At 48.0% G+C, this 26764-nt stretch overlaps 1 protein-coding gene across 3 annotated transcripts in view; it reads right to left on the bottom strand.

The window, feature by feature from the left end:
• Positions 1-25943, bottom strand: part of LOC118087502 (retroviral integration site protein Fli-1 homolog) — a 38534-nt gene extending 12591 nt beyond the window's left edge. For 2 of the 3 annotated variants that reach the window (XM_035120204.2, XM_035120207.2), the window contains exons 1-3: positions 25808-25943; positions 4077-4282; positions 1091-1248 (exon numbers count right to left, since the gene is read on the bottom strand). In XM_035120204.2, the coding sequence (XP_034976095.2) occupies positions 1091-1248; positions 4077-4282; positions 25808-25825 (382 nt within the window). In that variant the 5' untranslated portion in view covers positions 25826-25943. The remainder of the gene's footprint in view (positions 1-1090; positions 1249-4076; positions 4283-25807) is intronic. The other variant, XM_035120205.2, reaches the window with a different exon arrangement.
• Positions 25944-26764: the final 821 nt, after the last annotated feature.

Raw genomic sequence — 26764 nt, 5'->3', positions numbered from 1 at the left:
GGCCCCTGGGAACTGTAGTTCGCACCTCACAGAGCTAGTTCCCAGCACGCTTTGCAAACTCCAGTTCCCAGGATACTTTGGGGCGATATGATAGTGAGGATGCCTCTGAGTACACACCATACATCCAAGGCACATGCTTTAAAATATCCTGGGAACTGTAATTTACCACTCATAGTGCTATAATTCCTGGCACCCTTGACAAACTACAGTTCCCAGCATACTTTGAGGGGGGAGTCATGTGCTTTAAATGCATGGTGCAACCTATATTGGAAGTGGCGATATCAGCGATTTCTGGAAAAAAATACTGTACCTCTATAACCTCATTTCTTTGCGATTTTGCAAAACAGAATCAACAACTTTTCTGTCTGGATTTTCTCTTTCTGAATTATGGCAACCCTACTGTAATCGGTTCTGTGGGGTGCTCTTATGTTTGGTGAAATGGTTCACATAAAACACGCCCTGGAATTTCTTAACTACACAATCCATAGGCCTTTCTTGACCTATTTTGAAGTTGAGAGCTCAGACCGGGAATATGTAAGATGCTTGTGCCTCTGAGCATGTGATGTGCGATTTCCCGTCACTTCTAATTGAACAGTCATCCACCACCGCCACTCCTTACTTTCTAGTGTAGTCCTGGTTTTACACAAAAGCTCAGGAGTTCTAGAGGCTAGGCCCTTAGGCAGCTGAAAGGATATAGGTTTCTAGTGGGCTTTTCTCATGCTTTACATCTGTTAGAGTTTGTTCTAAATGAAGTGATTTGGCCACCATCCCTTGTGTCAAGAGTACAACTTACAAATGGGATTTGGTAGTCGCCCACAGCGGGTGGAATAACAGCCTGGGAAACCAGCCATTACTGGAAGAAAAGGCTGTTCCCCAATACAAGAAGCCAGCAGGGGTATTCGCACATTACATTCAACAAGTGTACAGTCTGTGCACACAAAAGCTGAGCTGTAGAAACCAACAAGAGCACACTATTTCACGCACACCCTTGTACATGTGTAGAGAGAGCTTGTACCTGGGTTCAGCATAGCGTGTGAAGCAGAAGTCGGGAAGAAGGGGGGGGAGATGCCAAAAAGCCCCATATACTGACCTGCTGGGACAATGACCCTCTTCTCCTCGGTGGGGGGGTTGACAGGTGGGCTGCTGCGCTGGTTGTTGTATCCACCTGGATAGGATACCTGGGACGGGTCAACTGCTCCCCCTGATTTGCCCCTCCGTGTCACACTGCAGTCCACGGGCGATTGCCTGCTGGTGGAGAAGAGAGGGAGAGGGGGCTTTCTTGGATGACATGCTCACTGAGGTCTGGGAACTTGCCATAGCTGAATGGCACTCTCCCAGCATTTCGCAGGTGATGATGTAGCAAAAACCCGCTGCACGTGGTCTCTTTGCATTCCTTTCTACCTGAGGGGGTTAGGACATTTGAGCAGAGCACGTCTCATTCTCAAATGTAGACACTTAGGAATGTTGTTTACAACCTTGGGACTAAAGCTGCTTCTAGCACAAGATAAGGCACAAGGCCTCTAGCCTGGCTAGTTAGCTGAGCTTATAGGTCTCTGTGTGCATCAATGACAGAGGCAGAAACCGACCTGGACTCTGCGACCATCCTCTGAGCCCCTTCTTCATGTGCTAACTCCTCTTCCTGAGCGTGGCAGTACAAGAACAGGCTTTATCTGTGGGGGGCTGTGACATCTTGGGCCAACATCCACACCATCAATTAAAAGCACTATGGTATCACTTCAAAGAGCAGTGACTTCTCCCCCAGAGAATTCTGGGAGCTGTAGTTTGTCTAGTAAGTGCTGTGAGTTAGGAGTCTCCTGCCCCCCTCACAGAGCTACGATTCCCAGCATTTCTTTCTTTCTTTTTATTTAACATAAATTTTTATTAAAGAAAATTCCTTTTTTAAACAAAGCAAATTGCCAATACATGTAACCAATTACACCCCCCTTTATTCCCTCCCCCTCCCTCCCCCCCTCCCTCCAAAGTATTCCCTCAGCTCCCCTCTCTGGTTTGTTTATCCATATTATTCTCTGCATGTTATAAAATTGTACATATCATTGCATTATCTGTCATGATTCCCAGTATTCCTTGCGAAGAGGGATGGTTGTTAAGCCACTCTGGGAATTTTAGCTGTGTCCCTCCCTCGAGTCCACCTTCCTTTTGAGCAGTGCTTGAGCTGCGGTTCAGCCTCCTTTAGAAAGAAGTTGGGAAGCCATGAACTACGCTAACCTCTTTTGCACCAGATGCCTGTTGGTTGATGCAAATTCGCCTAATATAAGCTGCTTGGCTGAAGGGGAAGTGAGTTGTTTCCTGTGGGTTTGAGAGCAGCCACAAGCTCCAGGGGAAGATACGTCCTGCAGCCAGTAAAGATGGTCTGAAACGCCCAGGCGCAGCAGCAGGGTAGGGAATGTCCCCATCCTCACTGGAGCATGGTCTGTTAAGAAGAATATTTATATGTATTCATTGCATTTGTATTCCACCCTTTTCCCCAAGGGGTTCAGAGTGGCGTGTACCCTGGCTCCCTGGCCTCCTTCTTTAATCCCATCAACACTGTGAGGTAGGTTCGGCTGAGAGACAGGGCCATGGTTGAGTGAACCCTGGTTTCCCAGATCGCCGAAGAATTGATGCTTTTGAATTATGGTGCTGGAGGAGACTCTTGAGAGTCCCATGGACTGCAAGAAGATCAAACCTATCCATTCTGAAGGAAATCAGCCCTGAGTGCTCACTGGAAGGACAGATCGTGAAGCTGAGGCTCCAATACTTTGGCCACCTCATGAGAAGAGAAGACTCCCTGGAAAAGACCCTGATGTTGGGAAAGATGGAGGGCACTAGGAGAAGGGGACGACAGAGGACGAGATGTTTGGACAGTGTTCTCGAAGCCATCAACATGAGTCTGACCAAACTGCGGGAGGCAGTGGAAGACAGGAGTGCCTGGCATGCTCTGGTCCATGGGGTCACGAAGAGTCGGACATGACTAAACTGCAAAACAAGAACAACTCCCACATCCTAGTTGGATCTGCCTATCGCTGGCCTCACTGCATCTTGCACTTTAAACAGCAGCCTAGTTTGCAAGAAATGGGCAGGTAAAAGGATCACCTCTCAGCACCTGCTCTTTTTGTCCCTGTAAGCCAGGCATCCCCAACCTGCAGCCCTTTGGATATTTTGGCCTACAACTCCCATCAACCCTAGCTAACAGGACCAGTGGTCAGGGATGATGGGAATTGTAGTCCAAAACATCTGGAGGGCTGAAAGTTGGGGATGTCTGCTGTAAGCAGTTTGTTCTTAAAGGCACAGCAGCAAGTTCTGACCAAAACAGAAAGAAAAAGTGGCAACTTCAGATAGAAAGAATGCAGAGATCTGGGTTAGGCAAGCTGTAGAGGCAGCTAGGCTGCATACACAAATTTAAAGAGCCTCCAAAGAATCCGGGAACTCACAGAGCTACAATTCCCAGCACCCTTAACAAACTACAACTCCCAGGATTCTTTTTGGGGGAGCATGCCTTGACTGGATGCCGTGTACGCAGTCCCTGTCAGTTGCTTTTATGTTTTCTTGATCAAATACGTCAGCCAGTTTTCTCTGCTCTCTCCCATGTTCTGTTTTCACTTGGTGCGAGGCTCATTTAATAGCAGTACTAAGCTGGGCGGAACCAATATTCAAGGTTTCTGGGCCTTGAGCAGCCACATGATTACAATAAATTTAGCCCTTGAAGCTTCCTTCCATGATGGAACCTGCCTGCTGGGAGGATGGGAGAGCCTTGCCCAGGAGTCATTTTGAAAAAAAATATATGAATGAATTCCTATGCCCCACAAATAACCCAGAGATGCATTTTAAATACAGTAAAAGCACACATTCTACTCGTTTTAAAACACCAGGCAGGTCCCACAAATAACCCAGAGATGCATTTTAAATAAAAGGGCATATTCTACTAATGTAAAAACATGCTGATTCCCAGACCGTCTGCAGGCTGGATTTAGAAGGAGATTGGGCCGGATCCAGCCCCCGGGCCTTAGTTTTCCTCCGAGTCGCCATGGCATTGCCGGCTCAATTTCTGCTAGCCAGCTCAAAGAAGTGCCACTGACCTGCTGGAGCAGTTGACCTGCTCGTTCTCCTGCTTCACCACATGGCTTCTGCTGTTGGCCTGGGCTTGCCACTGGGGCTCCTCCAGACCGATGCCCTCCTTGCCACCGTAGTTGTCCACCGAGGGCAGCTCTGTCTTCAGGAGGTGCGGGGTGCCAAAGGATGGGTCGAATATGGACTGGTCCTCGCTTACGACTGACAGCGCCTCCTGCAAGCGTGGGGGAAAGTGCACAAGCAAAGGATGAGGGTTTGGGAATCAGGGAACTTGTGAGCTCCAGTTCCTATCAGCCCCAGTCAACAGGGCCACTGGTTAAGGAAGATGGCAGCTGTAGCTCAGCAACATCTGGAAGGGCCCAAAGTTCCCCAGTCCATGAAAAATGTCTGTTGGAGCACATGGGAGAACTCTGAGCTCCTTACAAGAATGGGGGAATGATTAATAATAATAATAATAATAAATTCATAGTTCCCCAAACTCATGGCAACATACAACAATAAAACAATCAAAGAAGCCAACCTAAACAGAACCATCAGGAAAACAAGGATGAGAGGCACACGCACATTTGAAACTCTAAAGAAAACAAACCTATTAGGGTAAATTGGCTTTGAAAGCCCAAGTAGATGAAAGAGTTTTTAACAACACGCTTGAAGTTAAAACAATGCAATGACTGGGCCAAGCCTCTCTCATGAGACTGATCTCCGCAGTAACGCTGCCACTTCCAGTAATGTTAGGTTTCCAAAGAATTTGCCATCCCTCCTCTTTTCTGGGAATGAAAGAATGTCGGTGCCAGAGGCAGAAAAATCTAAATGCTATTGGTTAATAGAAAGGATAATAATAAGCTAAATAGGATGAACAAATTCAGTGCTCCCCAAAAGTACTGCGGGATTTGCAGCAGGGAGGACAAGGTTCCTGCCCCAGGAATTTCAGCACATATTGAAATCCTTTCTATGTGACTGTTCAAGGCACAGGAGCCCTGTTTTCTTTTGCATTTGGCCACCCCAATTTGCAGCCTGAGCTAAGTCGCTTCACTGGGCTGGTCCTAGAAGGAATGGAAACTGAGTACAGAGAGAGCTGGGATTATGCAGGACTGAAACCAAAACATCAAACACTTCTGTCTCTGAAGTCCCAGTGGGCAAGCATAGGAAACGCCTGATCCTGAGTCAGACCAATGGTCCATCTAGCTCAGAATTGTCTACACGGACAGCAGCTCTGCAGGATTTCAGACTGGGGTTATTCCCAGCCCTACCTGGGCACGCCAGGGTTGAGCCTGCCTGGGACCTTTTGCAAAGCAGATGCTCTAAATATGGCCCAGGTTGGTGGGGCTCCCTCCATGTATGCTGTTAGGGGAAATAGCTGTGCAAATATGTGTGCATTGGGAGAAACTTGCACTAATCATCTGCTTGCAATTTTTTCCAAGAAGAGATTTGGAAACTCATACAGAAATGTGGCAAAACGAACCTAAACCTGGGAAGATAAGAAAGTGCAGTTGACAAATTGAACCCACCCTAGTACAGAGAGGGCGGGTTGTGTGCACCACAGAGCTCGGTCCTCCAGAACTTTGGTGCCCACCGCTCCAGTATCTGCTGCTTTACCCTGCCTAATTATTGGGTCGGCTCCGTACGACGGGTTCTGGTTTTAAAAATGCAGGTGGGGAAGTCAACGGCTGAGCTTTCCCAGGACTGCACAGTGAGGTTTCCACAAATCCCGGCCCTATCTCGACAATGGAATTCCTGGGCGATGACGCACCCCCAGCTCAGGAAACCGAGGGAGGAGGTTGCTCGCAATCAGCGCTGGAGCTCTTAAGTCCAGTCACGAAAGAAAACCAGCTCCCTTGGGGCTCCTGAGTCACTCTAAACAGCCCGTGTGGTTCAATGGACAGAGCAATCGTAGAATTGTACAGATGGAAGGGACCCCCAAGGCAGTGGCATAGCAAGGTCAGGTGGTACCCAGTGTGGAAATTTTCTTGTCACCTCCCCCCCCCCACACATTGAAATTTATTACTGTATTATTATTTTTGCCTCCTGCAAAAATTATTTGACTTTATTTGATATTTTTTGGGGGAGATAGAATTGTTGAGCTTTTTTGCGGAGATTGCGTGCCTTGTGGCGAGGAGTCTGCCTGCTGCCCTACAGCTGAGGGGGAGCTGGCAGGTGGACTGTTTTGGCAGTGGGAAACCAGCGCACGCCAGAGCCACACAGTCTCTCATAGACGCTGAATGCCACACAGCATTTTGTCACCCCCCTCAGAGGTGACACCCAGGGCAGACCGCACCCACCTTGCTCCGCCCCTGCCCCAAGGACCATCTCTTCCAACCCGCTGCAATGCGGGAATCCCAACTACAGATTCCATGACAGGTGGCCATCCCACAATATAATGAATATCCGATCCTACATAAATTGACCCTGTCATGTGCAAGAGAACAAGGAGGTAAAATTCCGGCGGGTGTGACTTCAAGCTTCAGGATGGGGTTAGTGTTTTTGAATGCTCTCCCATGCAAAAAGAAAAAAAGAAAACGAAAAGGTAAACTAATAACTCCTGCCTGCTGTTGGGGAAAACAGGAGGTGGGGAGCATGTTCAGGAGAAAGGTTTAAGCTCAGCTATCTTCCTGCTATACTAAACTTTTGCTTGCAGGGAGATTAAAAAAGCCAAAACTAAAAGAATGGGAACATTAAAATACGCCATTCCCCTCCTGCAGAATAGTACAGGCCAGGCCTCATAGACTCGAAATTTGTCTTGCAGGAGAGTTTGCATGATGCGCCTGTTTCCCAACACCCAGCGCCGGGTGCTGCTGCACCAAAGACTTCATGCACCAAAAGCAGAAGTCTTTGGGGGTGCTGAACAGACATTTCTGCAGGCACCGCTGGTGGGGAGATGGTATCATCCAAAGCAGGGGGAAGAGAGCTGTGTGGTTTGCTTCTCTCCCAGCTCCTCCAGCAAGCACATGCTTGCTGCCTCAAGCCCACAGAGCAAAGCTGCTGAGGCCTGGCAGATAAAATCACTTATACTAGGGGGTGGGGGGCGCTGCAACAAAATATTGCAGTGAAGAAAGCTCCTCTTCAGCATTTTAGCCAGCCAGCCAGGTGGCCAGGCCTTTTCACAGCACACTCCATTCTGTCCCCAATACGTAGTCAGGTAGCATTTCATCCCCACTGAACTTGCTCAGTTCTCCATCGGTAGAGCATGAGACTCTTCATCTCGGGGTTGTGGGTTCAAGTCCTACATTGGACAAAAGATTCCTGCATTGCAGGAGGTTGGACTAGATGACCCTTCCAACTCTGCAATTCTATGATTATATGGTACAATTTAGTCACTCAAAATGTGAAATAACAGTCCATTGAAACTGAGCCTCAAAACCACTGTTTCTAGTTGTTTTTAATTTGGTTAAAACTTGGGTTAATAAGGAATCCTGGTTCATATTAATCATGGTTAACAAAGCTCCTACTACTAACATACAGTGCTGGAGCTGAAATGTCCACCTTTATACACAAGGTGTATAATGTTTTTGTTTTCTCTTTCTTTTTAAATTGCTTTTGTTTTTTTATCTATGTCATTTTAAATTGTGATTGATATTAACGCTGTATTCTTAGTTTTAGATTTTATGATTTATGTGGAAATTGTTTTCCATTTGGTTGTGTACTTTTTGATACGTTTATTGTTTATGACTTCTGTTGTGTTGGTAATTGTGTAGATCTTGTCATGTTGTAAGCCGCCTTGAGCATTGTTTTAACTATGGAAAGGCGGCATACAAATAAAATCATGATGAAGGTGATGATTCTGTGATCCCCACATACTATACTCAGAGAAATCGCTGGGCTACTAGGGTGACTTAGGCCTCATTCTGACATAACCCCCAGCTTGAAGTCACAATCAAAGTGAACCTGTGAAGGAAACACGGGTTGCCTCCCAACTCACAGCATCCTTAACAAACTAGAGTTCCTTGGATGCTTTGGGGGAAGACAGTTTGAAGTGCTGTGATACCGCTCTACGTTCCGTTCCTATGAAATGAAAATTGTAATACAATAAAACGCAATTCAAAAAATAAAAGAAGCAATAAAGATACAATTTAAAATTCTATTGCATCTAGCATGGCATATTACATTTGCTGCAGCAGGCAGAAAAATCATTAAACCCATGGGAGCAAAGAAACAAAGACAGCCAGAGGACTGACAGCCTTCATAGATGATGATGATGATGATGATGATGATGATAATGATGGTGGTGGTGGTGGTGCTGTATTATTTCTACACCGCCCATCTGCCTGGGTTGCCCCAGCAACTCTGGGCAGCTTTCAACATAATAAAAGCATAGCAAAACATCAAACATTTAAAACTTCCCAGTATAGGGCTGCCTAGGGAATGACCAGCGTCTCTTGGAAAATAAACACTGACAATCAGTAGCCTGTTAACTCTAGATGGGTCAGAATATTTCTCTTGGTGTGTCTTTCTCCTGTTACATTTGAAGAAAGGACGGGCGTCCTTGAGCAGAAAATTCAGTAAAACAAACTTTAACATGTTCACACAGAAATTCCCATCAATATGGGCAGCGAATTTCAGACAAGGAGACTATAAGAATACTCAGATGAGAATGAGGCAGAGGTTTTGAACAATTTTGGGGAAGTCCAGCAAGAGGTATTGTTATGTACTAAGGCCGGCCCCATTCACCCTCCGGGACTTCCAGAAACGTAAGGTCCCTACAATGGGGGTGGGGACCTTCAGGGTGCAATATCGAGGGCGAAAGCAACAATTGGACTTGCTGGTAGTTAAGGGCCCCTATGTTAGCTTACTGGGACTGGCATGGTTTGGACCTCTGGGGCTAGCCGTTACCGGGGTGAACCGCACTAGCTTACAAGTGGACGTGGACGCCATATGCAAAGAGTTTCCAGGGGTTTTCGATGGGGCATTGGGACGATATACAGGACCCCCCATTGCCCTACAGCTAGACCCCGCTGTACGACCCATCAGGCACAAGGCCCGCCGGGTCCCGTTCGCCCTGAAACCCCGCATAGACGAGGAATTGGACCGGCTCGTGGAGCAAGGAGTGCTGGAGCCGGTGCCCAACGCCCCCTGGGAAACTCCAATTGTCACACCCGTCAAGCCTAACGGTTCGGTCCGCATCTGTGCAGACTACAAATGCACCATAAACAAGGCTCTCACGGCCCATGCATACCCAGTGCCAGTGGTCAGCCATGTCCTCGCCACCCTGGCTGGGTCAAAAATCTTTGGCAAACTGGACTTGGCCCAAGCGTATCAACAGTTGCCTGTGGACGAAGCTACAGCAGAGGCTCAGACGATTGTGACGCACAGAGGGGCATTCAGAGTAAAGCGGCTGCAATTTGGCGTTAGCGTGGCACCAGGCATATTCCAGAATCTAATGGACTCTCTCCTTAAAGGGATTCCTGGCGTCACCCCCTTCTTCGATGATGTACTGATCGCCGGGCCCACACCAGAGGAATTTGAGGACCGCCTCCGCTCCGTCCTGCACCGTTTCCAGACGGCGGGCCTCAAGGTGAAGCGGGAAAAGTGTTTACTGGGAGTGCCGCAGGTGGACTTTCTGGGATTTAAGGTGGACGCAGAAGGGGTCCATCCAACCGGTGACAAGGTACGGGCCATTTGTGAGGCCCCAGCGCCCAAGAGCAAGCCCGAACTTCAGTCATTCTTGGGACTATTGAACTTTTACCATGCCTTCCTTCCCCATAAGGCAGCGGTAGCGGAGCCCCTACACAGACTCCTAGATAAAAGGGCCCCTTGGGTGTGGGGCCAGCGACAAAGGGCCGCATTCCAGGCAGTCAAGGACTTGCTCGTCTCAAACTCGGTCTTGGCACACTTCGACGAGAGGCTGCCAGTGGTGCTGGCATGCGACGCCTCTCCCTATGGCATCGGCGCTGTCCTGGGACACCAACTCCCGGATGGAAGAGAGGTGCCGGTGGCATACTTCTCCCAGACGCTTGCTGCAGCCGAACGAAACTACTCACAGATTGACAAGGAGGGTCTGGCAATCGTGAAGGGCGTAAAAAAATTCCATGATTTCTTGTACGGGCGGCCCTTTACCATAGTGACTGACCACAAGCCGTTGCTTGGCCTGTTTGCCCCCGAGAAGCAGACCCCCCAAGTGTTGTCTCCACGTGTCCTCAGGTGGTCAATTTTCCTTGCCGGCTACCAGTATGCACTAATCCACCGCCCTGGGAAGGCGATGGGCCACGCAGACGCACTCAGCAGGTTACCACTACCAGAAACAGGCCCCGACCCAGCGCCTGCGCAAGAGGTTATGACCCTGGAGCTGCTTCCCGACCGACCCATTCAGGCACAAGAAGTTGCGCACCATTCCACAAAAGATAGGGTCATCTCCCGGGTCCTGGACTGGGTGTGGCGAGGATGGCCCAGCAGCAGCCCCGGGCCAGAATTTGCTGGCTACACAAACCGCAAACATGAACTGTCGGCCCACAAGGGGTGCCTGTTATGGGGAAGCAGGGTTGTTGTTCCCCAGCCCCTCCGCAAAAGGGTCCTCACAGCCCTACACGAGACACACCCAGGGGTAGTGAGGATGAAGGCCCTTGCCAGGAGTTATGTGTGGTGGCCGGGGATTGACAGAGAGATAGAGGCCTGGGTCCAACACTGCCAGACCTGCCAAGAATCCCGCCCGGATCCCCCAAGGGCCCCAGTCCAGCCCTGGGAGTCCGCCCGACATCCATGGTCACGCTTGCACGTGGACTTCGCTGGCCCCTTCCAGGGAAAAACATTCTTCATAGTGGTGGATTCCTACACCAAATGGCTGGAGGTCGCACTGGTACCGTCCACTTCTACGGCGGCAGCCATCCGGGTACTACGTAAGCTGTTTGCAACCCACAGGCTCCCTGACACCCTCGTCTCGGACAATGGAACCGCATTCACGTCAGAGGAGTTCCAGACCTTCACAGCGCAGAACGCCATCCGCCACATCCGCTCAGCACCATTCCACCCTGCCACCAATGGCCAAGCGGAGCGCATGGTGCGGACCACCAAGGACAGCCTCCGCCGCATAACACAAGGGGACTGGGAATACCGCCTTGCCGCATTTCTTCTAGCACAGCACAGCACCCCAAGCACAACGACGGGCCGGAGCCCAGCTGAACTACTCATGGGCCGGCGCCTTGCAACTAGACTGGACCGACTTCACCCCGACAGAGCTCAGGATGAGGTAGTGGTGGGGAAAGGCAGGAACCCCCGGACATTTGTGGCCCAGGACCCAGTGTATGCAAAGAATTTTGGGGCAGGCCCAGCATGGGTACCCGCCACAGTCACCAAGGTGACCGGTCCCGTGTCGTACGAGGTACTAACGGAAGGGGGGCAATGTTGGCGCCGCCACTGCGACCAGCTACGGCGACGATTCCCAGGAGGAACCCGGGAGGAGAGCGGGACAGAGGGGTCCCAAGGGGACAGCAGGGCAGTGAGGCCTGTAGAGCGAGAGGGGTGGGCAGGGGAAGCAGAAGCAGTAGGCACAGAGGGGCGCCCCGAGGCTGGAAGGACACCGGAACCAGAGTCACAACCTAGTGGTTCAGTGGCGCCAGACCAGACAGCCCCGGCACAGCCAGCAGCCTCGGAACACGAGCCAGAACCAGAACCCCTGACCAAGGAACACCCCAGGCCACAACGCACACGGAGGCGGCCAGCAGACCTTGGGGACTACGAATGCAACTTCCCGGGCAGGACTGGAACTTAGAGGGGAGGGGTGTTATGTACTGAGCTGAATCCTAGAACAATAGGATTCAGAATCAGCGGGAGCTACCCAATCCAACTCCAGGTGGAAGTGAATCCGCAACCTGATTGGCCTGCTGGAGCAGCCAATCAGGCGGCTGGCAGAAGTGAATCTGCTACCTGATTGGCCTGTAGGAGCAGCCAATCAGGCTGCAGGCAGAAGTCAATCCACAATATAATTGGCCCACAGGTGTAGCCCTGAAGTAGCCAATCACGCAAGGCCCATTGTGTAAATAATGTATATAAGCTGATGGTTTTGGGAAAAGAGCGATTCGTCTTCTCTTCTTCTCCTTGATGAATATGAGCTGAATAAAGAGCATGAAATTCACTCTCGACTCCGAGTATATTTCAGGTATATAACAGTGAGGAACAGAAAGTGAAAGGTGTTCACTGAGCATTAACTATGTAGGGTTGCCATAGGTCTGGAATTTCCTGGACATAGCCAGAAGACTGCAGTCGGAAGCAGTGTCCGGGCGGAAATCGCTAAAATGTTCAGGAAAACCGGGACATATGTCATCCCATGTCGGCAGTGTCGTTTTTGGCAATTTCCCTTTAAAATAGCACAAAAACTTCATTATTGTTTGTGTTTTTGCCAACAAAGCTCAACAACTTTGCCAATAAAAGTTTAACAACTTTTGTGTCTGGATTTTCACTTTTTGAAATATGGCAATCCTAATATACTAGGACTGTTACTGTTACTGTTGTTGTTGTTACACAGTGTCAAAAAAATTAAAATTAGGCTGCTATAAATCTTAACTGGAGCCATATTACACAACTTCTGAAATAATTATACTGGCTGCCTATTTACTTCTGAGCCCAGGGCAAGGTGCTGGCGCTTACCTTTAAAGCCCAAAACAGCTTAGCATAGAAGTACCTAAAAAAATGCTTCCTCCCGTCTCCACCTGCCTATGCATTAAAGATTTGTAGAGTCAAACACTGGTCCTGCTAGCTCAGTATTGTCTAACACAGCCTGGCAGCAGTTCTCTGGGGTTCCAGACAAGGGTCTTTCTCCCAGCCATAAGTGGAGATGTGGGGATTGAATCTGGGACCTCCTGCATGCCCAACAGATGCTCTACCACTGACCCTGTCCAGCTCCTCCTCCTCCCGAGTCTCAGTGTTGCCTTTGTATAACTCAGGAGGGAGGAGATGGGGCCAAAACTAGAAGTCCTTGGCTCTGCCTGCCGTTGGCTCTGGCTCCAAGTAGCGCTGTGGCTCACTGCCTTCTGCCCCATCAGTTGCAATGCTGTAGAAATTGGAGTTCTTGGTGCAATCAGGAAATCAAATGAAAAGGTTCCAAGAACTCGGGCCAGGAAGGAGATTAATTAAGAATTCTTCAAACTGTTTTATGCTTACGGTAATGAGACAAATTCCAGTTGAAATGATTTTCAAATCCAGGACAAGGCCCTGGAAATTACCTCCAGCCCGTTTTCAGCGGAAGAACAACGATAGACTTCTCCTCCAACAAGAATCTAAGTTTATTCATATCTTTAACACGTTACATCCCAGGGGTTTGAATAATAGTCTTGATTTTACAGCATTTTTATAATTAATCTTATGCCTGTAGTTAAACCATGATACTGTATCTTTAAATTGTCGCAGCACAATTCAGCATCTTTAGCTGTAGCACTGTTCCTTTAATTTTGCAGTAGACCACACCTTACTTTACATTTAAATGCTGCAAACAGATTGAGCAAGTTAGGCAAACACAACTGGTACACTTTGACCATGAAACTATGGGTAAGCTGTCTCTGTTATAAACTGTATAATTGCCTATGTACAATTTTCTATGTAGAGATGATAAAATGTATCACAATGATATAAGATATATGTCTAACGTAGGATCTTTTAACATATATTCCAGCTGATGAAGAATAAATGAAACAGGGCCTTGTCCTGGATTTGAAAATCAACTGGAATTTGTCTCATTAAGCATAAAACAGTTTGAAGAATTCCTAATTAATCTCCTTCCTGGCCCGAGTTCTTGGAACCTTTTCACTTGATTCCATCAGTTGCAATGGGCACCAGCCACCACAGCACAAGGACAAAAGACCTCCATCTTGTTGCCCACCCCCCACTCCCAGTGACCAGCACCCAGGGGCAAGCTGTCCTGCACAAACTGGGTGCATGAACAAAGAGATGGGCACAAGCAGAAGGCTGCTGCACCTTTAATTGACTAGCAGAGGGGATTTCAGCAGGTGTCTTGCAAACCATACCTGCTGTAATTAATTTTCTGTGCAATTAATTAAAGGGGCAGGAACCCTGCCCTCTTTGGCCCCGGGTCACCCAATGCAACCCTTTGCAGCACATTCTTTGGCTGTGAAACTGAGTTGTGGTGAGCCAGCTGCCATTCAGAGAAGTTTGGCTACTATTACTGACTGATACTGTCCTTCAGGAGCCCCTGATAAGCTTCTGTAGATCCCTAGGGCCCCCCTAAGCTAGGGTTCCGGTGAAAGAAACCAGCAGCTCCTCCTAACTAGGGATGATTTGGAAATTGTCCCCATCCCAATTTATTCCTGGGTTTTGGGGGTTCCAAACTGCCTGTTCTCAAATGCCTTCAATGATTAGTTGTTCCTTAACAACAACAACAAAAGCTTCAGTCATTGTACAGAGTACTGTTTGCTACAGCTTTCACTTCCTACAGTTTCCCATTGGCCATCTGCACTACCTCGGCTTTTTGTTTTTGCTATTTTAGCCATCTTGGTGTACTTCTGTGCACAATTGCATCAAGTTTCTTTCGGTGCTGAGTTTCGCAGATGCGTATCTTCACTGACTATCGTGGGTATGAATCAAACAGAGAAAGCAGACTGGGCGGGACCGCACATAAAGTTGCATGAAGACACAGGAGTGCCTGTGTGTTACCGAAACACTCTACAAAAATAATCTCACTACAGCTGTACATAGGGTGATCCTGTAAAGGTTGCTCTTTCATTCTTGTTTCGTCTTTTGCTTGCAGTATTTGATCCATGCAGACAGGCACTCTGGTGATCTAGAAGGGGGAACGAATTGGAGGAACTGACACAAACTGAGCATGACCTAGTTTCAGAAAAGAAGCTCCTCTGCAGTACTTCTAATAGTTGCGTAGAAGAGAGAATTTCATCAGATGTGCCTTGCCTGAAAATTTCAGCCACACCTGCTGACATTTTCTATTCTATGCAACTGTGCTTTCCTTTGCATCCATCCACCCTATTTCCAGGCCAGGAAGTATGATTTGTGATAAGGTAATTGGATGCAAAGGCAGGGAGGGACTCTTGCACCTTTAATAGTTATGTAGAAGAGATAGTTAAAGCTATGGTTTTCCCGGTAGTGATGTATGGAAGTGAGAGCTGGACCATAAAGAAGGCTGATTGCTGAAGAATTGATGCTTTTGAATTATGGTGCTTGAAGAGACTCTTGAGAGTCCCATGGACTGCAAGAAGATCAAACCTATCGATTCTGAAGGAAATCAGCCCTGAGTGCTCACTGGAAGGACAGATCCTGAAGCTGAGGCTCCAATACTTTGGCCACCTCATGAGAAGAGAAGACTCCCTGGAAAAGACCCTGATGTTGGGAAAGATGGAGGCACAAGGAGAAGGGGACGACAGAGGACGAGATGGTTGGACAGTGTTCTCGAAGCTACAAACATGAGTCTGACCAAACTGCGGGAGGCAGTGGAAGACAGGAGTGCCTGGCGTGCTCTGGTCCATGGGGTCAGGAAGAGTCGGGCACGACTAAACAACATCAAAGAAGAGATAAGCCCAGGACATACTATGCCTGCTGAACTCTCGTTTTTTTTTTACACAAATTAACAGTGCAGGTGTCCCTGTCCTCTTTTGCATTACCTTAGAATTTAATTTTAGAAACTCTTCTAGTTAAACTAGAATGCAGAAGGGGAGAAATGGAGGGCAGAATGTACAAGAAAAGCAATACAGGAATGGAATGGAGAATCTTCCCATGAAATGAAGAATCCTAGGTTATAATTGAAGACAAAAGCAAAATATATGCACACCATACGCTTGTTAATACATCAAGTGGCCAGTTTTGACCCAGACCCTTAAAAAATTCATTCTGCAACAATGAACTACCACCATTCAGTGTTTTATTTCCATGGTGCGCGAACGGCTTCACACACTCACTTCTACAAATCACAACCTCTGTTAAAAGCACTGGAGCAGGACGGACTGGTGTTTTTCCAGGCTACTGTCAATCATCCTGGCCTGGTTTGATGAGAAAATCAAGCAAGCTGACCATCAAAGACTTTTGTCCACTAGATAATTACACTGTGTGTCTGATTTCAACACAAAGAGACTTAAATAAATGGTAAAGGGAACAGAAGTAGATCAGGGCTGTGACATAGGAAAGGGGCTTTAATTTCCCGCTCTAATCCCAATGAAAATTGCCTCCCCCACCACCATGGTATTCAGATGCAAAAAAGGGACGGGTGCACTTTTAATAATTGTGTAGAGGATATAATTTTAGCAGGTGTAGCTTGCATGGCAGGCCACAGCAGCTGACACTCCCTCTTCTGCACAGCTGTTCAAGGTGCAAGACCTCTTTGTCACCTGTGCCTCCTTATACTGAGTGAGACGGCTGCTTAGGAAATCATTGTTTTGCTTGCCTCCCCCCCCCCGTTTGATACGTGTAACTGTTTCTGTTCTGCTGCAGTTTGCCTTCTGCTAAAACCCACGTTATTCGTCTCACCGTCCTCTGTAGCAAAAGTATGTAAGTTCTGCAATTAATTACACAAATTACACTGTCATTATGTTATTCTACCTTGTTCATTTCAATGCATAGCTGCCAAGTTTTCCCTTTTCTCACGAGGAAGCCTATTCAGCATAAGGGAATTTCCCTTAAAAAAGGGGAGAACTTGGCAGCTATGTTTCAATGCAAAGGAAACACAATGTCAAATGGGAGGGGGGGGGGAATTCCTTCCAGTAGCACCTTAGAGACCAAGTTTGTCATTGGTATGAGCTTTCGTGTGCATGCACACTTCTTCAGATCCTGAAGAAGAAGTGTGAATTCTTCAGATACTGAAGAAGTGTGCATGGATACGAAAGCTCATACCAATGACAAACTTAGTTGGTCTCTAAGGTGCTACTGGAATGAATTTTTTTTACCGTATTTTGTTTTGACTATGTCAGACCAACACGGCTACTTACCTGTAACTAGAAAAAGGGGAGAAAGTAATCAGCTACATATTGTATGCAGACTGAAAGCAACCACTGTCTTAACCTGTTTGTAACCGCTTTAGTTGTTTTAACTGTTTTTAATTTGTGGGGGTTTTTTATTGCTGTCGTAGGTGTTGTTAGTTTCCACCAAGGGAAGGGAGTTTTGTCCGGGAGGAGAGGAACCCTTGGGTCTATGGCTGCTGTTGCTAAATGCCAGGTTGACTATGAGTAAGACCCCCCTCATCCATGATCTGATTATGGGTGAGGAGGCCAATCTGGTTTGTATCCCGGACACCTTGGTGGATGATGAACAGGGTGGAGCTGGTCTCACCCAGCTGTGCCCAGCTGGATACTCAGGGCAGCATCAGGGCAAACTTGAGGACCAGGAAAGGGGAGTTGCTGTGGTCTATATAATTTTTCTCCAGGTTTTTTTTCAGGGGGGTCTAGAGAGGGTGCACACTGGGCAATCAAACAGATTAGGGGTTCTCATGGTTTGCAGCCTGCCTCGCTGCGCTGCAGTCTTTTTGCCTGAGCTGACCGAGGAATCGGGGCCATCCAGCTCAATATTGTCTGCACTGGCAGCTCTCCAGGCCAGGGTTTGAGACCAAGATCTCTCCCATCCCTACCAGGAGAAGCTGGGGGATGAACCAGGGATATTCTGCCTGCAAAGCAAATGCTCTACCACTGAGCTAGGGCCTTTCCTCATATTGTATCTCTTTTTACAATTGCTGAAAGGAGTGCTATTGATTAGTCAGCTGCTTTTTGAAAGATAGTTAGTGTAAGATAAGGATCCTAACCCTGAAGAACTGATGAGCTAAGATTAGACGAAGGTTGCTAAAATGCAGCAAAAAAAAAAGGGGGGGACACACACCATAGCTGCCAAGTTTTCCCTTTTCTCGCGAGGAAGCCTATTCAGCATAAGGGAAAATCCCTTAAAATAAGGGATAACTTGGCAGCTATGACACACACACACAGAGAGAGCAGAGCAACTAAAATGTTTAGAGACTGTGGACCAAACTTCTGCAGCCAGTGGAAGCTGGCCCACTAATGTAAATGGAGCAGTACCCCACCAAGCTCACTTTGCCCTCAGCCAAATCCCATATGTCTTGGACCACAAGCACACCATACATTTAAAGCACCACAATACCACTTTAAATAGCCATGGCTTCCCCCAAAGAACCATGGGAGCTGTAGTTTGTTAAGGGTGCTGAGAGTTGTTTAGGAAACTACAATTCCCTTCACAGAGCTACAGTTTCCAGACTGGTTTAACGATCAACCCCCTTTCCCAGGGAATTGTAGCTCTGTGAGAGGACTCAATGTCCCCTAGTGACTCTTCAGCATTCTTAACAAACTACAGTTCCCAGGAGTCTTTTGGGGGAAGCCATGACTTTAAAAGCATATGATGCTGTTTTAAATTTAGTGTCGCAAAAGTTTGGCACTGCCCCTACTCTCTGCCAAGCGGAAGCACAATTCCAGGGCAATCCAGGCAAACCCAGGGTTTGTGATGGTTTGGTGAATGGAAGACGCGGGAGAGACTGTCACAGCTTTAAGAAATGTGATTTATTCATGTATGTACACCTCCAGCCTGCATGGAGGGAGTCCAGATCTTACAGCAAGGTCATTTAAAAAAGGACTTGTTCCCCACAGGGGTGCAGCATCTCCCTTTGCCTGCCAAGTTGTTTCTCAGTCTTTTTTCTCCCTTCTTCTTTCCAGCACACCTTGTTAAAGACTTTATTTTCCTGTTACCCAGTTACCCTGGCAACCTTCTCTCTGCCCAGGCTCAAGACTCCTCTGAGATGCCCCATCAACACATACTGTATTGTCAAGTTAATGCCTCTATCCCAGGTGAGGCCCTGACTTTTGGAAAGACAGCTCCGTCTCTATTTTTCCATTGGCTTGCAATCTCCCCTTCAATAACCCAAGCAATCAAAATCCTACCATTTACCAACTTCTAGGGGGTCTCTAACAAGATAATGCAGATGGGGCCACAGTGTTGACTGAGGTAAAAAGCAAATGAAGAGGTGAAGTCTATGAGCCAAAGCAAAAGAAGTGGTCTTGCTGAACACTGTTGCGTCTGAGGTGGTGTTGCCATCAGCAAGGACCACCTTTGCCAACCTGGTTTACTGAGCATTCGCCCTGATCTGCTTACACAAATTCGAACAGTGCCCGCTCTCTCTTGAGCATTTGCTTGAATTTTTTTCCCACTGGGAGGTTATTTGTTTACATGGCGCTTCGACATCTTCCCATCCAATGATTGCTGTCCAATACTTTTTGCGCTTTTCCTTGTCACTTTCCCAAACCCCCCCAAAGTACAGCTTTTAAAAAAAGGGGGGGGGGGTTGTGGTGCCAGAGCACTCTAACTCTCTGTAAATGAGCCAAAACTTCTGTTTAGCAATCAAATCCCTCTTGCACCATAGTGACAGTCCAGAGGCGAACTTGGGCTGCAAACTCCCATCAGCCCCAGCGGCTGAGGAGAGTTGTAGTCCAAAACATCCTGAAGGCTGAGAAAAGTTGCTTTAGTTTGTAGGCCACCATTTCTAAAGGGTGCTTCAGCGGGCAATAGGAGGAAACCATTGCGGCTGGCCCCTCCGTTGTCACAACAGCAGCTCAGCCACGGAGAGATTTGTACGGTTGCCGGGTTCAGGGAAGACGGAAGAAGGGCGTTGGTTGCTTAGCAACCTTTACATATTTATCCAATATCCTAGATCACAGGAGGGGAAACCTTATTCAGTCCATATTTCCTTGGGGGGGGGGCAACTTTTGGTGGAGGGAGAGGTGCCATGTGGCAGAGGTGGGCAGGGCCAGAGGGAAAAAAGGGCAAAGCAATTAACTTAAATATAATTTTTGTATGGTAAAGTAATTTCTACACCCGCACCCACTCGCTCAATCTTCCATCCAGGCAAGCAAGAGACATTGTCAGAGTTCAAGGACAAATTCCAGCCAGGCCAAAACACTCAAGGAGGCTGCAAGGCAAGGATGGTGAAGGCCTTGAGAGGGCGTATACCCTGAGGAGAGTCCCAAGGGCCAAACAGAGAGGTCAGGAGGGCCATCAGATGTCAAGGAAATAAGCAACTATCTGACTTTTAGAAGACTTCTGAAGGCAGCCCTGTATAGGGCATTTTTTAATGTTTGATGCTTTACTGTGCTTAATGTTTTTAATTTGTTGGAAGCCACCCAGAGTGGCTGCGGCAACCCAGTTAGATGGGTGGCTTATTTATTTAGCTCAGCTCCCAGGCCTGAGGTTCCCCACCCTGTCTTAGAACAAGCAACTTTTAATGGTTTTTAAAATTTTATCTGAGCCTGTCTCCCCACCCCACCCCTTCACGGCAAAAAGCATGAGTGGCAAATTGATTTTTCTCTCTTTGTTTAAATCTGATTTTTACATGGAAACAACAAGAACCCCAACCTGTCAAAACATCCAAACTCATGAAACCCCGGGCAAATCTTAGTGAAGCTGTAGTTTGCCAGAACTGATGGTGATTAATAGAAGCACAGTTGCAGAACAAAAAAACCAGACACAGTGGTACCTCTGGTTACGAACTTAATTCGTTCCGGAGGTCCGTTCTTAACCTGAAACTGTTCTTAACCTGAAGCACCACTTTAGCTAATGGGGCCTCCTGCTGCCGCCGCGCTGCCAGAGCACGATTTCTGTTCTCATCCTGAAGCAAAGTTCTTAACCTGAGATGCTATTTCTGGGTTAGCGGAGTCTGTAACCTGAAGCATTTGTAACCTGAAGCGTTTGTAACCTGAGGTACCACTGTAATATTGGGGGGCGGGGGCTAGATTTGCAGTGTCGGGCACCTGATGAGGACCATGTCCCAATATAGGCCCCCCTCCCAATCCCTGGAACGTCCTGCTGCTCTCAACGCTCACTGTTGCTGCACGTTTAGCTGTTCTCCAAGCGAGCCAGCAATGAGGGGGCAAAGAGGAGGTCGCCTCTCTGCATGCCTTGTGATTTCCCTTTTGGCCGGGGTGTGTGAACTGGGCTCAGAGGGAGAGACAAGGAGATGGCGGCTGCACTGCAGGAGGTTAGGGGGACATTGAGAGCATCTTGCCCAGGGGTCTTCCAAAACCTAGAACCAGCCCTGGAGGAGGTGGAGACTTGCAAGGTACGCCTGTGCAGGACTGGCGCCAAGGCTCAGCATGGGGGGGGCATCTGCCGGGGGCCCACAATCCCACAGGTGCCCCACAGAAAACAGCTCCCTGGACCTGATGTAACTAGGAGGTAGACTCACTGAGGGAGGCGTGCCCACGCAAGGCATGACCAAAAACTTGTAGGTGATGCTGCAAGTCTCTCTGTGTGTAAGACTAGGAAGACAGAAAGCTCCCTTGTATTGTGTCAGAACCATTGGTCCATCTCACTATTGTTGCACGAAAACCCCAATCTCCGAGTGGTCCGACATTCCAGGGGTCCCAGGACTGAGGCACTGCGGGGACCGTGGTGCCTTCAGGATATATGGTCTATTTACACATACAGCCTGAGATGGAAGGGTTCACACCATGGACACCCCAAAAGAGTCTTGCTTCTCCCACTGCCGCAGCCTTGGATTCAAACAGAAATCAAACATTGCTTATTCTTTCTACAGCGCGCTGCTTTACTTGTAGTTGACACCACAGCCCCCAGAACTCTATTTCAGACTCTAGCTTTTGTCTGTTGTTGTCTTGCACCAAGCCCCTTATCCGTTGTTCTCCTAATTGCCTATCACCTAGGCAATCACCTCAACACAGGAAACTAGCCTGGTTGATAAAACTTGCTGGATCCAGGGCAGGCGTTCAGAAAGCTAGAGAGGCTTGATTAGATTTTAACACTTGCTGGATCTAGGGCAATAGTTCCCAAACATGCCCCCCCCCCCCGAGATCACTTGGAAATTGACGAGGATCTTCATGGGCCAGTTATGGTTTACCTGCCTGCTGTAGCAACTGTAATGTGCTGGAGTAAACGCTGTATGGTTTTTAATTGTATTTTTTACAGAGACACCACGGACTGCCTGAATAAAAGTTTGTGGGCTGCTGGACCACAGTTTGGGAACCCCTGATCTAGGCTTTAGAGGTTTCTGGCACCCTCGAACTCCTAACAGTGCTGTCAAAGTGTAGAAACAGCAAGCCTAGATTCTGCGCTGCACGAAAACCAGCATGTGTTGTTGAAACGTGAGGCAGTCTGGCTGATGTGGCTGTGATGATGGTGGCGATTGCGGGGCAGGCAGGGGGTGGGGTGGGGTGTAAGGGGGTGTGTGACAATCATGGTAGCTTGATGTTGCTGGTGGGACAGCTAACACAGGAAGCAAAGGCAGGAAGTCTGAGGCCGCAAAGCCGGAAGCCTCTGCTGTTGCTGATAAGGCCTGCCTGATGGGGACCCGAGGCCCAGAACTACCCTGCAAGCCAGGGGGGCTTTAAATAGCTCTCCTATCTTCTGTAATAAAGGATGGAGTTGGAGGGCAGGGGGGAGCGGTGGAGGCACAGCTTCCTGTTTGGCTACTGAAATCCTGAATATTGGAGGAGAGGGGGTGCTGTTACTCAGTTCTAGGCCTCCCTTCCCCCAGCTATTGTTTTCTCTTATATCGGGTAAATGTACACATGCTGAACCCGCTAGGATCCTTACCACATGAACAGCAACATGCTTTGACCCCCTCCTCTGACAGTGCCCCCCTCCCAAGATAACAGGTTGTGGGGGTTTTTTTTTGTTTTTTTTTAAAGATCCAACCTAGAATGATAAAAGAGAACCTTCCCACTCCAAATCAAGCATAGCATACGAGCTTGCTAAAGGTTGCCAACGGACCAGCATGAACTGGCAGTCTGTGGTACAGTTGAAATAAATTAAAATTGGGAACACTTGTCTGTCATACATTTAAAGCACATGGCTCTCACCCCCCCTCCCCCGGAACCCTGGGAAACGTAGTCTGTTTAGGGTGTAGTTTGTTAAGGCTGCTGGGAATTGTAGCTCTGTGAGGGGTAAGCTATTGTTCCCCAGGATTCTGTGAAGGGAGCAAAAGGCTTTAAATACACGGCAGGGATCCAATATTTCTTTGTTTCTTTCTGGGTAGCGAGAAGCAAAAGTGTGTGGAGGTGTGTAGCTCTATCCTTTATTTATCACCTCTGTTATAGGAGAAAGTGATCTAGACAGGCTTTGGTGTGTTATATACACCAGGTCGCACCCTAGCACTCATTCTTAATTAATATGGGACAACTGCCCTCCATCCTGGCTATAATGGTCCCCCTATAATGGTCCCTGCGAATTTTTAACAGCTGCATCACGGGCTTCATCCAATAAATGAAGCCTTTCCCTATCCCTCCATGTGAGAAGAAAGTTTCTCCTGTTGGATTTCTGCCCGACATACACCTGTTGAAGGCAGCCTGAGCACTCTAGCATGGGAAAGTGGTTAGAGTGTCACACTAAGAGCTGGAAGACCAGGGTTCAAATCCCTACCCAGCACACTGAGTGACCTGGGGCCAGTTGCTCTTTCTCAAGGTCTAACCTACCTCACAGGGTTCTTGTGAGCTTTAAATGGGGAACCACATACACCAACTTGAGCTATTTGATGGAAAGGTCATCATAAAATAAAGAAACCAGCCAAATATTAGTCTCCCAAAATCTCCCAAAATCTGGAAGAAAGCGAAGAGGGAGTAAAGCAAAGACATAGCAGCTTGACTAGTGAACCCACGGTTTAGCAGAGGTTTCAGTTTCTAGGTGATAGCTGTACAGGTGTCGCCATTTCTACCTGTGGGACCTCAAGGTGTTGCTGGACTACAACCCCCATCATCCCTGGCCCCGGGGCTGATGGGAGTTGGAGTCCATCAACTGTATGGAGAGCCACAGGTTTCCCACTGCTGGTTTAACTGAAGCTTGGCATAGGCAAATAAAGCATGCAGAATTTCCCCCATTGTTTTGTGTAGGTCAAGATGCTTCTAAAGACACAGGGGCAGAGTCAGTAAACGGGAAAACAAGTTGCCAGCTTGACCCATGAATCGTGCTCTTTACCAAATATGCTGGCCTACCACTAGGACTCTCCCTGAAAATGCTCCCTTGGCACCAGTGCTTATACTTTCCCCATTTGAAAACATTTCATATTTAATAGATGATCACTGAGAACTGGAGGCCATTCTTTCTCTGTGCCTCTAACACAGGCATCCCCAAACTGCGGCCCCCCAGATGTTTTGGCCTACAACTCCCATGATCCCTAGCTAACAGGACCAGTGGTCAGGGGTGATGGGAATTGTAGTCCAAAACATCTGGAGGGCCGAAGTTTGGGGATGCCTGCTCTAACAGCAGCTTGATCCGGAGACCTTAGCAGGTGAACATTTTAATTTCCTGCTTACTTCAGCCGATCAAGAAACAGGAGCAAGGAATTAGGTCCTCTTTTTTCCCTCCCTGGTCAAATAAAATTGTACCCTAAGCTTTAAAAAACGAAATAGATCCAAATTTTCAATGGCCACAGATTGCTTCCTAGGGAACTCTCATCAAACATCGCAAAGATAGTCGCCCTAGAAGAGTAGTGAGATACCGCTACTCAAGACATGTAAATTATCTTGCATTTCAAACTACAACAGTTTCAGAGGGCTCTAGGGAAAGATGCAAAATCAGCAACATTGGCTCCAGGGTTTTGTAAAGCAAGACATCAGGCTCAGCGGCCTCTTTAACCTGGAAGAGGCAGGGTGGTGGCGTACTAACCGAATATTTGCTGGAACTGCCTCATCAACATAAAGCCGTGAATAATGTCAAAGGGAAACTGCCGAGGCTGACCTTGTCAAGAGTCTGGGTACAAGCTCAGGAGGTGCCCAATCTTACTTCCACCCTGCCTAGTTCCAGCCCTAGCAAAAATGGCTCAGTGTTTCTTGTTTTTGAAAACTAGACCAGGCCAGTACTAATCTACAACCCAGCCCAAACACAGAATGTCCCCCCCACCAATAGAGACAGCAATGCCAAACCAAAAATGACTACAAATCTTTCAAGAGCTTCTGCTGGTTCATTTCTCTCTCTCCTCTTTTAAATGCATGCCTTTTGGGTGGTTGGAGAAACGCAAGCCATGCACATTCAGTCCGCAAACAATCTGAAAGGGTTCAAACCAAATCAAAAGATCCACCGGTTTTTGCCAAGAACACACCCATGGTGGACAAAGCACATCTTAATGCTACAGGGTTCTGAATCAAAGTGGATGCTTAGAGAAAGAATTCTCAAAGCCCGAAAAGCATCCATGGATCTGCATGAAGATGCGATTGAAAGGAAAATTTAAAAATTAAAAGATCACGGAGAAACGTAAAGTCGGGAAAGGCGAACCAGTGTACAAGCTGATAACCCCTGAAATGCAAAAGGAAAATTGAACTGACCTTTTATGAAGAGGAGTACCACCAGGTTTTTTTGGGGGGGGAGGCTGAAGCACCCCAAAACTTGGACTCCATCCCTGAAATTCTTGGAGTTTTGCAGGCCAGTATAGGCACCCCTGTAGGAATATCCTCTTCCTGCTGTCACTATGATGATATGGCGGGGAGGAATCTCTTTCTCCTCGCATGCCAGGTTTTTGTGGGGGGTCCCCCAATTTCACCCCCATCTTCTATCTCTCGGCTGGTCAGGCCGTGCAGTGGAAGGGAACTCTCCCATTCAGAGCTCAAGGCGTCTCTTGTGGTGGTTTGGTTTGGGTTTTTTAAAAGCTCAGAGACATCAACCGCCACGAAAGGGAAGGAAGAGGAAATTTTTTTGTACCAGAAGGAAAGAGCGGAGGGGGCCCCTGTTTCTGGAGCCGGGTGTGTATGAGAAAGAGAGAGAGAGAGGAACTGAACCAGAGACCAGCTTGGTGCAAGCCTGAGACGGAGAAGGGGGCCAGGGAGCCAGCTGCTGACGAAGATGGAAGAACATCTCCAGAACTTACCTTGATGGTGCAATCCATGGCACGCCTGCCTGTACCTGCTGCTTCCCGCCTAGAGTTCCATGGGCGCTTGGCTCAGTTGCATTGGCAGGGGTTGATCTTGCACAGGGGGCCGGATGAACAGGGCTCGGGTGTGTGTGTGTGTATGTGTGTGTGTCTAATTTTGGGAAGTGAAGTCACACAAGCCGCCAGGGCTGGTTTCCTATTGGTGTGACCAAGCTTGCAAGCTCTGAAACTTTTTTTTTTAATAGCATCAATTGGTTTGCGAGCCTTCTCTCTCTCTCTCTCTCTCTCTCTCTCTCTCTCTCTCTCTCTCTCTCTCTCTCTCTCTCTCTCTCTCTCTCTCCAACTTCAAATTGCAAAGCAGGACAAGAACTCAGGGTAAGAGAGGCAGAAAGAAATGGGAGGCACGCACACAACAGAGATCGTTGGTGGGGAAACATAGCATGCAAAGAGGAAAAGAAGACCTCGTTCTACAACAGGACTGCCGGATTTTCAGAAAGGCCGTTTAGATGATTATTTGTTTATTGCAAGAAGGACCAAGAGGGGAGCTCCCAACGAAAACCAGGAAGACGGTTTCTTCTCTAAATGCAGAGATGCACAAACTCATGTTCGAAATTAGCTTCTTGGATTGGAACATAAGAGACTGTTTTATATGGAGTCAGACAATTGAGCCATCCATCTCAATATTGCCTGCACTGACTGGCAGCAGCTCTCCAAGATCTCTGCCAGAAGTCTCCCCATGCCCTATGTGGAGGTGCTGGGGATTGAACTTGAGACCTTCTGCATGCAAAGCAGATGCTCTTTCCCTGAGCCACAGTCCTTCCCAAGGAAGCCTGGTGCACACACCTGGAGCACAAACATCCCACCGCCGTAGAATCAGTAGTAGAAAGGGCCAAATTTTGATAGGAACATAGCCTGACTCTGAGTCAGACGCTTGGTCCATCTAGCTCAGTACTG

This window comes from Zootoca vivipara, chromosome 6 (assembly GCF_963506605.1).
Source record: "Zootoca vivipara chromosome 6, rZooViv1.1, whole genome shotgun sequence".
Lineage (NCBI taxonomy): Eukaryota > Metazoa > Chordata > Lepidosauria > Squamata > Lacertidae > Zootoca > Zootoca vivipara.
The sequence above is the reverse complement of the archived record's forward strand: the minus strand, read 5'-3'. Positions and strand labels throughout refer to the sequence as shown.